Source organism: Haemaphysalis longicornis, unplaced genomic scaffold (assembly GCF_048455015.1).
Source record: "Haemaphysalis longicornis isolate Haplotype H1 unplaced genomic scaffold, Haemaphysalis longicornis Haplotype H1 scaffold_7, whole genome shotgun sequence".
Lineage (NCBI taxonomy): Eukaryota > Metazoa > Arthropoda > Arachnida > Ixodida > Ixodidae > Haemaphysalis > Haemaphysalis longicornis.
This window is the reverse complement of record NW_027526422.1, coordinates 168039016-168055331: the sequence shown is the minus strand read 5'-3', so window position 1 is coordinate 168055331 and position 16316 is coordinate 168039016. Positions and strand designations below refer to the sequence as shown.

Below are 16316 nucleotides of genomic sequence, written 5' to 3'. Positions count from 1 at the left end.
TCTAATGCGTAAATTTTTTAAAAATAAGGTAGAAAATAGTGGAAACGTGAAGGCAGGTGCCGCTGCCACTGGCTGTACCCCACAGCTTGCACCAGAAGGGCTTAAATCGTCTGGCGTGTGGTACATCTTTCGTGGCTGCCGCTCGATAGTGCTACTCGTCCATACTTGGGGCAGCTGTACAACTTTTTGAGAAAGCGTGCAAGGTTCGCACAAGCAGTTGGTTCAACACCAACATTTGTGGAGCCCCAAAAGGACCATTTTTTCTTAAACAAACTTCATTACTGATCACGGGCCCTGTGAAGGAACATTTTGCTTAGTGGTCTGGAGCTGCAACGGACGTGGTAGCCCATTAAAGCACGACTGATTTGACCGAAACTGAACAAGCCGCTCAGTACGTGATAGCGTGGTATTCGGTATCTTCTATACTGCTATACAACACCCACTGTCTCGCTTCCTGTTTATTGTGATGCGAGCAGCGACTGCAGTCACTGTTCACGTCACGTTTGATCAGCGTTTGATTAGCAATTTCTCAGAAACTAAGGCATCTTTCAGCACCGTATCAATGCTAAACTGGCTGTGGGAAGGTCAGACTTGTTTGAAGCCAACTTGCCGGTTGCCTTCAATGTGTCTGTAAAAACCCAATGCACGTTAAAAATAATTTGCAAAATTTGTTTTGTTTTCAACTCGCTAACACAGCAAGCTGAATTTTAGGGGGCAGGCGTAGGAAACCGTAAATTTATGAAATTCAACTGAAAAATGACTTGCTCAATAAAAAAGTTAATATACAATTATTTATTAGCATGCTTGTAATAGAAACGCCATGCACATTTGGTAGTTTCAAGATACTGGGAATCAAATGAAGCAAATGCACTTCCTAAAAGCAGCATGGACAAATGCACGGGTAAGGATAACTCGAAATTTTTGTTCAGTGCTAAATATGCACTCCATGTCAGCATGGCCTGTGCAGTGTTTGTCCATATTGACCGGCTGCGGTAGCTCGGTGGCTAAGGCGTGCTGCTGAGTCCAAGGGTGTGGGTCCAATCTTGGCCACAGCAGTGGCTGCTTCTCAGGTGAAGGCGAACACCGAAAACGCTTATGTGTTCGAGATTTCGGTGAACGTTGAAAATCCCCAAGTGCTCAAAGTTAATCCGAAGCTCTCCACTAGGGAATGCCTCATTGCTCAGGTGTAGTTTCAGTGCGTTTAATCCCACAACCAGTCAAGCCCTCTGTCCATCTAGGAAAAATAGGCCCCTAGAGAGGACAGTCCAAAGGATTGTTTGCCAGGACCACCTGAAAGAAAGATAAACAAAAATTTCAGCGCGGTGGTTGGGTTCATTGTGGGCCTCTAAAGCAGGTTTTGAGTATACAGGCAATGCACAGCAGGAAGGATTTAGGCTAACAGCTTTTGTTGATAAATGCAGCCTTGTGGAGAAGCACCAAATCAGTAGCAGCGTTGAGATGTCTGCAGTGATGGATGAAATCACGAAGGTGTGGCAGTTCTGATAAAGTTTCAGTTTATGTTAGTGTGTTTCAAAAATGGAATTTCTGGTGGCATTTTTAGAATCAATTGAAGTTTAGTATTTATTCTCATCTCTTGCAAGATAGCCAAAAAAATTGAATAGCCTACACCAAACAGTACAATATCTTCAGGAAAGCATTCTTTTTGTGTTACAAGTTGAGCTCTAGTAGAGCTATATCAACTTTTACCTCTGGGGTTGCGTTTGGCAGCAGGGTCTATTGCCTTCAACTGGCATTTGGGTATGTGTGTGATGGTAGTATTGAGGCTTTAGAGGCATTGCTTAGTGGGAGGGTTCTGTACACAAGAATGCAGTATTTTGTGCAAGGGAAAAGCATGTTTCAGTGCATTATTTTACCTCTATTTGGGTCTTTTGTGGCAATATGACCTTGTCATTTAGACATTGTTCCTGAAGCCAAGAATTGGAGATTGAGCTTCCATGAGACCAACGAGCGAACCCCTGTGTACAGGCAATAAGGTGTATGGACAATGACAGCCCAGCCTCAAGCGTACTGATTGCAATAGCAGTAAACTTTTTTATGGTAGCAAAAGTGCTACAGAATTGGAGACAAGCAAGTACACACAGCAAAGCTCTTCATAGCACTTTACCCATTTTCGTAGTAGTAGTAGTAGAGAACATTATTATAAAGTCAGGCTATCTAGCTCTCAGAGGGTGGTGCCCTTAGTCCAGGGCCCCATTCGCTGCTGCGATCCGTCTTGCCTGGTTGATCAGTCCGTGCTGGTCGTCCAAGGCTGAGCTGGAAAGAGCGGCTTCCCATCCGGTGGGTGAGGGGCTCCTTTACTCATGATGAATATATACCAAAACATCCAACTATCGCTTCTGAAGGTTAACCTGTGGCTTATAAAATGACTATATGAAAGCATGCCCTAGCAAGTAATAATTGCGTTAAGTTAACTTGTGGCTCATAGAATGACCTTAAAAATGCCCTCGCAAACAATAATTTTTTTCAATGAAGTAGCTCTCAACATTGTGATGGTCAGTCCACTATGTAAAGTGATTGTAAGGCAGTGTCTGGAAAGGCTTTCTTTCTGCATAAACAGCATGGCATTTTTCAAGGCAATGTGGAAAAGGGAAGCGCACATTTTTGAAAATGCAATAATGAAGCCACATAATTGCCATTTTGTGGCTATTTAGAGTGCGTATTTGTTGGTTTTTGGCAGTAGAGCCCGTGTGCCAACCGCTTATCTATCAGCAGCTTTCTGGATCAGTGCGATTGGCTTTTCCTGTGCATTTTTTGTTCATTTCTATAATTTACGCTGTGTTTGAGGCTACCAGTAGCAGCTCTCGGGAACACTGGAGTGCCTTAATGTAACTCTGCAGGCATTTTCTAGCTCGAGAGGCAATGTGGTCTACTGTTTTCTGTTTAGTGGGCACTCTGTGACCCTCGAGTTGGGAATTAACTGTCTAGAAACTATATGACAGCATCAATGACGTGCTGGAACTGCAGTAATGGTTAAAATGGCCCAAGGGACAGGGCACAAGTAGAAACACAAGTACGGGCGCTGTTTACTGACGAACAAATTTGATTGAAAGAAACCACGAACTATACCTATAATTGTTTGTTTTCAAGTTTTATATTTTAGAAACGGTAAATATCAGGTGCTATTTTTCAAAGTGGTAATCGGGGATAAAGCAGGTCTTTTTTTAAATCATCCTGAAATTCGGGTTTTTCTGGGTGGAATGTACAGATGCACTAAGTAATACACTGTTTATTTTACCAAAATTTATCGTGAGCTTAACTTTAATGCGTTAAAATGGTGTTCGTTTCAACCCGGTGATTGGGGGGACATCAGGGTTTTCTGGCAAATACTCTGGGATATTTGTCGTTTGTTGGGAAATGAATTAGTAATGATGACAGTAAAGAGCATCGATAATTTATTAGGACTGCAACATGTTATTCATCCTTGTTTACATACATTACATCTGCATGCGCAACATGTCGATCTCTGTTCGAGACCTGTCCGATCACTTAACATATCTAAGCTAAGAGAATGTTCTGTCGACATCACAGCTTCCCCTAGCTAGCCACAAAATGTCAGGGCAGCATTTGCGAGCCTGGGGTAGAGAGCAGTAGAGTCATGCCAATACTGAAGAAGTTTGAAAGCTGTGTTTAAGCTTTCAGCAAGCACTGGTTGAGAACGGCGGACCGTCAGCGCACGATTGTACAAATCGTCACTTTGAAAAATTCCGTTCGGGGAGGAATCAGGTTTAACCCGATTCTTCTGAAACATGTTCGGGGCGTAAAAATAGGGTGAAATCATTTTTTTTACTCGAGAACAAACAACCCTAAATGGATGTGAAAGATACAAGAGCACGTAGAAAAAAAAATTATGTCCCTTGTGCTGTTTTTATCATGAATCCCTACAAACCCGCCCAGCTTTGCACTTTTTTTTTAGTATGCAATAATGGCTTTATAAACTGCTCCTCCAGATGTGCTTTCCTCATGAACTGTACAGGCCTCCAGCAGCTCGTACTTCTTGTGTGCCGAAAGCTGAGCTCGGTGGTGAGGGCCACAGCACGCTGCTGTCAATGCGGAAGCGGCGCATCTCCGAACAGCACCTTGGGAGTTCAAACTCCCCGGACTTGTCACCCAGTCAAGCCAAGAGAGGTAAGAGAGCAGGAGTGAGCAAGTGGCATCACACCCTGTGCAACATGTGAAGGGTTAGTGTTCAGATGCTTATAATGCACAATAAATACATTTGCAGTGGGGTAGAGCTTTTTTGTAAAAAACTTTACACCTGATCTGCACTTGCATAAAAGTGTTCGGATGGTGCAACCCTAGACCTGGTAGGAGTAACACTTTCGTGACTGCGCCTATTCCCATCGATAGTATGTTATCAATAAATATAAATTCAAATTTTGACACTCTGCGAGCGCTCCTGGACGCTATCGCCATCCAAAGGGTAAAAGAGGACGTATTTTGTCGATTTCGCTTTCAAGTTTTTTTCTCCGCCGCAGGGGAGATTTTAAAATGTCCTTCGCCGGTGATCAGGTGAGCTCGCGTGGTTTCAATTATGGCGTCATCGACGCTCACCGATGCTTCACGCGAATTGCGAATTCCGACGGATTTTGATGAACCTGAGCTAAAATCTTTGGATGATGCTAGCGGCACAGACACGGAAGATGCCTTCAATTCGTCAGGCTTTAGTACAGATGGCGAAAATGCATCAAAGCGCCCCGTAACATCAACAGGTATCTGCCCTTGAGTTTCACTTACTCCTCCGGCCATTTTATCGCAGGCATGCATTGATGTAAACGGATCCTGCCTGTTCTAAATGTCACAGCTCTTATCTGGGGGTGGTCGGCTTTGTTCGGGCAAGACCACTTGGCACCAGCTGCACAAAGAGTCAGGTTCTCTCAGCGAAGATGGTCCGGAGTTGACCTTGGTGTAGCGCTCCTGGGTAGTGCACGGCGGTTGGTCAAAGCCATTGATTTTGTTGGCAGCATCCAGAAGTTGCGGAGTTGTCACAAAGCTTTTACTTCGATAAGTTTGCTTTCAGACTTGAGCTCACTGAACAGCTGCTCGGCTGTGATAAGCAACACCTCGCAGTCCCAACCGTCCCTTCTATTGTGTACGGTAAAACTGCACCTCACGGTGCCCAACACCAATTACAAAAAATTGAAAAATACCGGAACTGCAAACTGTGTTACGAAGAAAGGAAGGTAGAGCAGAAAATAAGTATCTGTGAAACATGCGCAGCCAACCTGTGTTTTTCCACGTCGAGAAACGCACGGTGGCATGGTAGGCACTAGTAGTATTTATACTTTTGTATGTGTGTAAACAACTTTTGTACTTACACAGCTCATATTTGCAGTATTATTCTAAGGGTCTTGTGTTCAAAGTGCATATTTCAAACTGTTCTTATGTGTACCTTGTGCAAAGTAGCATTGAAATTTTCATCCAGTTTTTTTTCCTTTTGTTCCTTTTCTTATTTTGATAATTGTTATAAAATTCGTAATAAATCTGTAGTTTTAAATTACTACTGTTGGAAAGACCTATCCTTCCTCTATCATTTCATAGCTTACAGTTTAGCATCAATCATTTTCTGTGGTAGGAAAAAAATTTCCTGGGCTATCCAAAAACAACTGATGGGCACTAGTGTTTCTATTCTTGTATGTATGTAAATAACTTTTGTACTTACAGAGCTCATATTTGCAGTATTACTCTTTAAGGGCCTTATGTGCAAATTGTAAATTTCAGAATTTTTTGTGTGTACCCTGTGCAAAGTAGCATTAATGTTCTCATCAATTTTGTTTTCTATTTGTTACTTTTTTTGATAATTTTTGATAAAATTTGTAATAAATCAGTTTTTTTTTGAAATTTTTACTGTTGGAAAACCCTATCCTTCCTCTCTCATTTCATATTTTACACTTTAGCATCAATAATGTTCTGTGGCAGGAAAAAAATATTTCCTGGATTACCCAAAAAAAACCGATTTTTCCACGGTCACGAAAGCTTTAAGCACAATCCTATATTTCTAGATGCCAGTTTTGTGTAAACAACTGCTACAAGTCTATAATACTGAGTTGTACAACACCTTATCAATGTAGACTGAGAACCTCCTCCTTACCTAGCAAACATGTCAGTGATTTGTTCCTAAAACCATGTATTGTCAAGCCATGTTAGTACATATCGTAAAATGCCGATCAAGTGCCCCCACCCATAGAAGTGCCCCCCTCTCATGTTTTGAGTATTTCGAGTTTTCGCGCAGTACCAAACAAGCGCCCCCCTCCCCAACCAGCCCTTGCTGGCCCAAACCAGTGAAACCGAAACCGCCCAGGAACATTTCTCACTGCACTCTTGTCTAAACCCGAATCCAATCCAAGAACACAGGGTAGCCGTTGATTCCACACACGCTTGCTATTTTGTTATTGTCATCTGACATAGCCGAATGTGCTTGTGACTTTGTGACAACGGTGGTTCTTCATGACAAGCATTCGTAACAAAAGCCAGAAGACACTGGAAGATTTTTGAGAGGCACCAAAGCCCTTTTGCTCAGCCGTGAACGTTCTCTGAACACGTCACGAGTACACAGGAAAGCTCGGTGGTCTCCAAAACAAGAGTCGCATCATCGACGCTAGGGCCGTGGCAGAACGGGTCAGACGCCTCCGGAGCGGAAGTCAAGTTGTCGAAACGAGGGTTGCGAAAGGGCTGTACGGACGTCTCCGAAGTTGAAATCGCGTCTGTGATGCCAGCATCTGTCTGGGGCCACTTAGACATCTCCAAAGCAGAAGTCTCGTTGGCTAGGCTAGATTTACGGCAGGACCGCTGGGCTCTCTCAAAAACGATAGCCGCGTCAGCGATGCCCAGGTCCCAGGAGTGTCCTTGAGACTTCCCCGAGACAGCAGTCACGGAAGCAGCAGGACTGCGCAGTTGCTGGAGCCTCTCTCCCGGGCTGAGCACCTCGGTGTCCTGCTTGGCGTCCTGAAAGGCCGCAGCACCTCCGTCGTTGTTGTCCTGTTCTACCCGCGCACCAGTCATTTCCCGGACAGGCGGCACGTCACCCGGGACCATTGTCTGCCGGGCCTCCTTAGGGAGCGAGCAAATAGTCGAGGGTGCGATGCGGGTAGTAAACAGGGCCGCCTGAGGTTGATGGACGGGGCTTGCGTTAGAGTCTTGGCTCGCAGAGAAGCGTACGCGCGTTCGCAGGGCGCAGATACGCTCGTCGTAATCGATCGGTTCCAGAACGTTGGCATCAAATTCTTCATCCTTCAGGTTCTCCTGAACTTGAGCGTCGAGTTTGTGAAGGCTCACCTGGTCATGCAAGATGAGGTCGAGGACATTTTGTCTGTCAAGGGCCGTTGCTGCCTGGCTCCGCAGCAAGGCGTCGAGGACTGTCATGGTCCCAGAGATGGTCGCTCGCAGGACATCTCGGCGAATACGAAGAGCGTCCATGGCACCAGTCGATGAAGCAAGACGCTGGGGTTGCGAATACCAAGGGGACAAGGGCGGGCTTGGGCCCGAGCCGAAAGGGGCGGCGGCCGAGGGCAAGGCTTCCAGGATAAAGAAGTACGAAGGTATCCAAGCCTCGCGTGCCTCGGAGCCGCTGCGCCGTCAAACGTAGATTCGCTCATGCGCCGGTGCCCGGGTATCACGGCACCAGAGAATGTGTAGCGAAAGAGGACCAGCGTCTGGCTTCCGATACGGCGATGGAGTCGATTAGCGAGGCAGTGCGCACCCCCGATCCTCATCTTCCTCTTCGCCTCCTGTCGCCCCCTGCCTGCGCTTCTTTATTTCTCAACAGATGCCTTGCAAGGGTTGCGATTTTATATCCACTGCTTGAGGAATGCTGTGCTTGTCTACCCAGACCTTTGTCAGGTGTAGCACAACTGCCAGGCATGAATACACCCTATCACAAAAGCCTCTTACTGTGAGCCTTAAAGGGACCCTGCAACACTCTTCGTGCAGTGCAGTAAACCTGCGCGACGTTTAGATTAGACTTCCAGGAACACCCAAGCCAAATATTACACGTGCACGTGAAGTGGTAAGTGCGCAAATTGCCATGAAAGACGCGGAAAAACCAACCGCGCTCTCTTCAATTCTCCTCATTATGCACCCCTGGCATGGCCTCTGCGACGTGAATCGGGCCATGGCTGTCCTGGCTGTCGTATTGGCTGTCGCTGATCAACCTCGCGGCTAAATTCTGGCATTTCCTGTGACGATAAGCTGCCGTCGGCGCTGTGTATGGACCTCTTCTATGTCTGAACTTGTCCGCACACTTTTGGTGTTTCTTTTGTTTGAAGTGCGCACGGAGTTTGAGTGATGAACTAAATATTTCACTTTCAACGAGCCCATTCGACAACAAACGTTTATTGCTCCAAAAACGCCCTACCAGCCTGAGCGCTTGCTTGCGAGCAGTCCCCCATGCTTGCTTTTTTGTGGCACCAGACCGGAAATAGACCCGTTCACGTTGCGGGGGGAAAGGACGAAACTCCCCGGCCTGTGACATATTGAAGGCCACCGAACAGAACACCGTGTGCCGCCTCCCTCTCCGGGAGAGAGCGCGCAGCTTTCGTCACGTTGTCTGCGGTTGAGGTGAGCTGGAACATTTATGCGCGATTTTTCATCGCGCATAGTTTCGGTGATAGCGAACAGATTTTCATAATTCTTGCGGGAGGAGATTGCTGGGACAAAAGACTTTATTTCAAAATACATTCTGAGTAGCTGATTGTAAGTGTTGCAGGGTCCCTCTAAGTCTTAAAGACCTTGTACCAATAGCACGATGGTTTAATTCCTATTCATTAGAAGCACCAGTCTCGGTATTCTGTAAAAACCATTCAATATGATGCTCCTATAGCAACAAGAACATTAGCAATTGTTAGCAACACATTGGTTATGATTTAAGGCTGTAATCACTAACAGTAACAAAGAAACTAATAAAATCAGTAATCAGTAACAAAAACATGGCATGAAAAGTGGAAGTAGCATTCAGGATGTTGTGCTGATGCTCATGCACGCAGGTCTGAGTAATATAGGAAGTCTTGTTATGACAGGCAGTTATAAAATAGTAAATAGGGGCTAAACCGGATGTTTAAGAAGCGTGCGGTTAAACTTCATTACCATCATTTTAGGTTGCCTGTGTGTCCACTGCAGGATTAAGGGCTTTCCTATTGACTTCTGACTACTCGTATCCTGTGGTGCCAGAATGCATTCCCCCTCCCCCCCCCAAATTCTCTGATCTCATCCTCCCTTTGAGTCATCGCAGTTCAAACTTTATAGTGTTGCCTCATAAACCAGCAATCTAACTTTGGGCAATTGGTCATGGTTTAATAATGTTTCTGTAAAAAAATGTTTTGCCAATTAATACTGCAAAAGCCAAATTTGTAAAATTACCGGTGTGTAGGTTTTCCAATTCTGGATGGTATACAAGCACTCGTACATTGCAGTTTTGGCAGATTCTACTTTAGATTTTAGCAGAATAGGCACCACCGTATAATAAAATGAAATTATTTCATTGTATACAATTCAGTGTATGGCAGGCTAGATTTTAAATTTTACCTAACATGAATGGCAGCATAACGTCTGGGAGCGGGTGGTAGCACGTTTTTATGATCTTTGTATATTTTTTGTGCTCACTTTTAAACTATTAGGCTCTAGTACATTTGTAAGCTATTAAGTGGCAGGAAAGTGATCCCACACTTTTTTTCTGCCTAAGGAACGGTTTCCTTGATAGTTTGACACTTTCACTCAATGCCAGTGTTCCACTTCTGCATGGTTCCCACTCCAACGTCTTGGTCATGGCCGTTTCGCTTGTGTTATTTTTGTCCTTTTGAGGGCTCGAGGACTGCGTCCATGTTTATTAGCTGAAGTGGCGGACCCTTAATGTAATAATTACCTTGACATAACACCTATTTGAATCCGAAGTACAGTGTGGGCCTACTTACATTCAACATACTCTCCCTCAATGGGTCAGCTCATACATGGTACCAGCAGCCATGGTCGGCTATGTTTAATAAAGTCCGATTGGCCAACCTGCATGTCATCTGGCCGGCAAATGTGCACCTATAGTTGTCGATATTCCTGCAAGATCCTCTAATGGCTGTAGTTAAGTTTAAAATGCCTTTACGTAATACAATTATCTTTAAGTTGATATATGCACAGCGCTAAAAAAGACTAAGAATTGTGCCACTGGTTTCATGTTGTATATCTTGAAAAATTGATAAGAAGGTACAATTTCACCGAAAGCTTGATTACTTCATATAAAAAAGAATCAGCCAAATGAAGGGCAATATCGAAGCCATTACTAAGCTTCTTGCACGGCTTAGATGTACTGTTACGCATAACCTAAGCATCTTTTTTATCTGTAGATGGGCCTTTTTTCGCTAATAATATAAACGGTATTGTGATTTGGCAAATATGTGTTTGCATCATCACCTGTGTGAGGCCTTGGATTGAGGGGGAGGTTGGGTGAGGTGGATTCAGTTTGTCAATGCAATTCATCACACAAACTCAATTTTACCACTGCATCGTTCAGAATGATCTGCCATCATCGTGGTCAGCCATCATGATTGACCATTTTTCGCTCAGTGGGATGAAACATTGAAGCAGCTGTGAGCATTGAGTAGGTGCCCGTGTGTACCTTGGTCACATGAAGACAATTAGCAGATGTGGCAAGAAACAAAACATTGTTTTAAAATTACAAAAAGGTGCTTCAGAGGAACTCTTTCACTATGTTTATTTTCTGCTGTTCATGGTTGGTATGGTGAGGCGTGCTTTTCAGACTGCATTTATTAAAGAAACAGGCAACCGATTTTCGTCGAGTATATTTTTTTATCCCAAATGGAAGGGCATCACTTGAAACACCTAACCGAGAATGGTTTTGCTGATGGCATCCTAGAACTTACAAAATTGAATTTTAGATCTACCAGCCGTGCGTGTCCTGCCAAGAGGAATGCTGGAAACTATGATAGTGAGCCGTGCAGCACCGCACTTTTAACTGCACATGAGATCAAAAGAGATGTTTAAAAACTTTTCCCCAGCTAAGACAACAATAATGTGCAACCGTTCCTATTCCTTTCTCTTTTTGAATCATGCGTCGAAATCGACGAAATTTTTTGGTCACGTAACATAGTGTCACATTAGGCACTATGTGTAGTCACCTTTCAGACAAAATTTAAGTGCGAAAGTAAAATGTCCGCCTGTGTATTTAGAAATTCCTTGTGGTTACCCCAATATATAAAACGCTGGCTTTCATATGAACTAGACTGCATGCACTCTGCAAAAATTGGTTTTGTTCTTCCCCTTTAAAGAAATTCTTACATCTAAGGTGTGTTTGTCAGTCATCCTGTTGTCAATTTCATCCCGCACACTTTTATTATGTTTCACAACCAAGTCATCAAATTATCTACTCCATTGAGATCTTAAGTTTTTTACCGCATAGACTGTGGGAAAACGTGTTGCATTTAATTTAGGTAGACTACTCCAAATGATGTTGATCACACAAGTTTTCATGCTGTTTTCTAGGATGTATAACATTTGTTTATGCGTAAAAGTTGAGCAAAGTTTAGTATGCTTTATTCTTTTCTCCTGAAATCTGGTAGGGTGTTTGCATACTTCTCCCTAGTAGTGATGGTATTATGAAGGACTTCGGAAATATGAAATCTGCCCATTTATTCGCAAATTGCTTAGTCATAGCAGCACTGTTTGCTTTCGAACAAAAATGTACCGTACTTTCCGGTCTATAAGTCGCACCTTTGTATATGTCGCACACACCTGAAAACGGGAGTTTTTCAAAAAACAAACGTATATAAGTCACACCGGTGTATAAGGCTCACCGGTGCACAAGACACACTTGTTAATTGGGTAAACTCATAGAGGATCAGTTCGTTAAAAAGTGCGAGGAAAATACACCGTTGCGGCAGCCGCCGCCTCTGAATGCATCCCCCGGTAAGCAGTGCGAGACACATAGAAATACCGTCTGAAGTGTAGACAGAACTAACTTTTCAAAAATGGTTTATTGACAAACACAGATGGCATGTACTTACAGACGGCATTTAGGCAAAACCATCGAAGCCTCCTTCTTCCTCCGACTCGCTAACAATGAATTCAGCAACTTCGAGTGGGAGTTCCGCTGGCGCATTACTGTCGTCCTCTGACTCACTGATGTCTTCTTTGCCAACATCGTCACCACTCATGGAAGGGATCAGTCCAGCCTACATTTAGGCAAAACCATCGAAGCCTCCCTCTTCCTCCAACTCGCTAACATATCATTGAGCAACAGTTCCGCCGGCGCATTACTGTCGTCCTCCGACTCACTGATGTCTTCTTTGCCAACATCGTCACCACTCATGGAAGGGATCAGTCCAGCCTACATTTAGGCAAAACCATCGAAGCCTCCTTCTTCCTCCAACTCGCTAACAAATAATTCAGCAACTTCGAGTGGGAGTTCCGCCGGCGCATTACTGTCGTCCTCCGACTCACTGATGTCTTCTTCGCCAACATCGTCACCACTCGTGGAAGGGATCAGCCACCTGCATCCACCGGGCCACCTGCACTAGTATGAAACCTGGGAAGGGGCAAAGCATGTAGTGTATAAGTGTATTCTTGGCGTCTTGACATTTTTGCCAACAGAGATGAAACTGTTTGGAAGGTAGAGGTACAGTAAAATCTCGTTACTACGAACATCAAATTAACGAATTTTTCAGATTTACGAATTTTTTGAAAATCCCCGCCAAAACGTCTATACTCTATATGTAAAAAAATTTCAGTACTACGAATTTCAGAATACCGAATATTTCAGAATAACGTAGGTAATTTTTACTCGCGATCGTTATTACGCTTCGTTATTACGAACTTCCACTGAACTTTCGGTGTCAAATCTTTGAAGCTTTCACCTACCATCATCATCAGCAGCAGAAGGTAAGAGCTGGGGAAACCCGTTTCAACGGATACAGTCCAAGCAGCATCGGCATCATCGCGAGCGGCATCACTACCGGCCTGATGAGTGCGTACACTACGTCGTAAGCCTAGTGTGAGCACGTTTGTAGATGTCAGCTGGAGCTGCAAAGTATCTGCGCCGTGATTGTGTTGTGCATTCTGTTGGCCGAAAATGAATTCTTCTGGACCCCGTGTTAAACAGAAGCGGCGCCAATTTTCGCTCAAAGAAAAAGTGGACATTCTGACGGAGCAATGGAAAAAAGCAAGTCGACTTGTGCAGGGAGCGTGATACCGCGCCGTCAACAGTCGCGACAATACTCAAAGATCGCAACAAGATCATGAAGCTGCATTAAGAGTCTCAGCTGGCACCCTCAAGAAAACGCCTGCGGCTGGGCGACTTCCAGGAGGTTGACGACGCCGTCCTCATGTGGTTTAAGGACGCTAGGCAACACGATGTGCCTTTGTCAGGCCCTATAATTCAGGAGAAGGCCCGACAGTTTGCATTCGCCTTGGACAACTCCGGCTTTGATGCAAGTGCCGGATGGCTTTATCGCTTCCGTCAGAGGAATGGCATTGCGTGGCAAGTTGCTTGTGGCGAAGAGAAGGCAGCAGACACCGAGAGTGCAGTAACCTGGCGGAACGACAACTTCCAAGAAATCGTCGAGGCTTTCTCTCCAGATGACGTCTTTAACGTCGACGAAACGGCGTGCTTTTATCAGCTATTGCCTGATAAAACTGAACTTTAAAGGGGAGAAGTGCAAGGGCGGAAAAAAATCGCGTCTCCGCGTATCAGTTCTGTTCTGCTGCAACTCCACGGGCACAGAAAAGCTGAAGCTGCTAGTGATTGGCAAGTCCACTAAGCCACGCTGCTTGAAAAACGTCTCGTTGCCTTGCGACTACAGAGCCAACAAGAAAGCGTGGATGACGCGGGAATTGTTCACCCAGTGGCTGCTGCAACTCGACGACACAATGAAGAAGAAAGGAAGAGAAATCCTTCTCATCGTTGATAATTGTTCGGTGCATGTGGTGAACGTGCGATTGAGCAATGTGAAACTTGAATTTCTGCCTCCCAATTGCACTTCTTTGCTCCAACCTTTGGACCTGGGCATCATCAGATGTGTGAAAGCCGAATTTCGGAAGCGTCTTGTGCAGCGCCTCCTGATTAACATCCGACTCAAGCTGCCCACAGAGGTCAACATTTGTCAAGCGGCAGAAATGCTCACGGGGTCGTGGTGGAGCGTGAAGGCAAGCACCATCAGCAACTGCTGGCAAAGGGCTGGCATTTTCAAGACTTCACCTGTGCCACAAGAAGCGAGGACAGAGAGGAGCTCAACCCAGAACTTTGGGATGAGCTTACGGAGAAGCTCCCCTTTGACACCGCGGTGACCTTCGACGATTACGTTGACTGCGACAGCGCGATGGCTACATCCGCGGAGCTCAGCACCGAAGATATCGTCAACCAAGTGCGTGGGCAAGAACAGTGCGATGATGAAGATGATGCGGAAGATGCCGACACCGTATCAATGCACGAAGAGGAAGCGACTGTTTCTAGCTCTGATGCTCTTGTTTCGATCGAGAAGATCCGTTTATTCCTCGGGCGCTGCGAAGATGTTCCCGATGACGTTCACAAGAAGGTCGAGGATGTGGAGTCGTTCGTCCTTCAGCATCTGTCGTCTACTCACCAGGAGAAGATAACAGATTTCTTTAAGCAATAAATTGTGATCAGACTGTGCCCAGCGTTTTTGCTTGTTATTTGCGTATCAACACTCGCACCTGCAGCAAAGGTACGTAATTTTTGTTGTTGTGTTACATTACCGACATGGAAATAATGGTTTTTCAGTACTGCGATATTTCAAAATAACGAATTAAATCCCGCGGTCCCGCGAAGTTCGTTGTAACGAGATGCTACTGTATACAGCTTTGCTGTAAAAGTGTCTTGTCTTTGAAGCATGAAGCTCTCTAGCACGAGGCGTAAATGAGTGTCGCGGTGTTTTTTTAGTACACGGTACATTCTAGTGCGAGGTGTAAACGAGTTTCCCAGTGTTTTAGCACCGTGACTGCATGAAACGACGATTGCAATGACGGCAGGAGACGCCAACAGCCCCAGCCCATAAGGGGCTTTGCCCTTAAAAATCTTGGTTTGTTGCGCCATCTGGCATTGCATGTGTCGATAGTTTTACAACTGAAGCCCTCCCTTGAGCTTTGTAGGATATTTTTATGCCTTTGTTCTCATCTGTACCACTTTGAAAGAAATCCGCAGATTTAGCCGTTCTGATGCAGGATATTTTTATGCCTTTGTTCTCATCTGTACCACTTTGAAAGAAATCCGCAGATTTAGCCATTCTGATGTAGGATATTTTTATGCCTTTGTTCTTATCTGTACCACTTTGAAAGAAATCCGCAGATTTAGCCGTTCTGATGTAGGATATTTTTATGCCTTTGTTCTCATCTGTACCACTTTGAAAGAAATCTGCAGATTTAGCCCTTCTGATGTAGGATATTTTTATGCCTTTGTTCTCATCTGTACCACTTTGACAGAAATCCGCAGATTTAGCCATTCTGATGTAGGATATTTTTATGCCTTTGTTCTCATCTGTACCACTTTGAAAGAAATCCGCAGATTTAGCCGTTCTGATTTGCTGAGTGTTATTGTAGAGGTACAGCCGGTCCCAGATATATCAAACTCCAAGGGGATCGCAAAATAGTTCAAAATATCGATAACTCGCAATGAAAAATACGCTTATCTGAAAGCTTCACACATCACTGAGGGCTTTGCGAGATTTTTACTAGAGGTCGCCTATCAACTTGTCTTCAAATCACAGAAAACATGATACATGGCACTACCACCACCAGACTTTATTTATCATGAAAAAAGTTTCTGAGCTTGGCTTGCTGCTTCTTCTGTGGCCATTCTTCTGCAAGTTACTTTTCAATGCTGTTTTTGCTGCTAGTTGCCCTGCTTTTGCCCGAGGGGGCCTTTCTGACGATGCCATAGCAGTTTTTGAAGCGTTGCTTGCATTCGTTCTCCCCAGTGAAGTTGTCTCCACGCTGTTGCAAACTACTTCATCTTTTCCAAAAGCATCGGGCTCCCGATAGCAATGTTCTGTGCATGAGTCTCCAAGAACCAGGCGTACAGAGCTGTCTCAGACTTGACATGCACCAGAGCACGCACACAACATGCTCCAGAATGGCCAGACTGTGCTGCCTTCACTTTCACTTCAGCTTTCTTGCGCAGTATTGCGTTCCAAGTGCTGCGAGGAATTCCGAATGCTGCTGCAACTAATGACTTCTTTTCCCCGGTCTCCACCTGTTGAATGATGTCCATCTTCATTGCCAAATCCCAATTCTTTCGCTTTTTGCTTCTATGGCTCTAGAACGTGCGAAACATGCACGCCGCCGCA

General features: G+C 44.8%; 1 protein-coding gene across 8 annotated transcripts in view; it reads left to right on the top strand.

Annotated features, from left to right (window-relative positions):
• Positions 1–16316, top strand: part of LOC144147210 (uncharacterized) — an 83587-nt gene that overhangs the window by 48213 nt on the left and 19058 nt on the right. For all 8 annotated transcript variants that reach the window (XR_013317861.1, XM_077679285.1, XM_077679287.1 and 5 more), the window contains exon 4: positions 3995–4146. Coding sequence is in view for 7 of the 8 variants with exons in the window: in XM_077679285.1 (XP_077535411.1) it covers positions 3995–4146 (152 nt within the window). In the remaining variant the exon portion in view is untranslated. The remainder of the gene's footprint in view (positions 1–3994; positions 4147–16316) is intronic.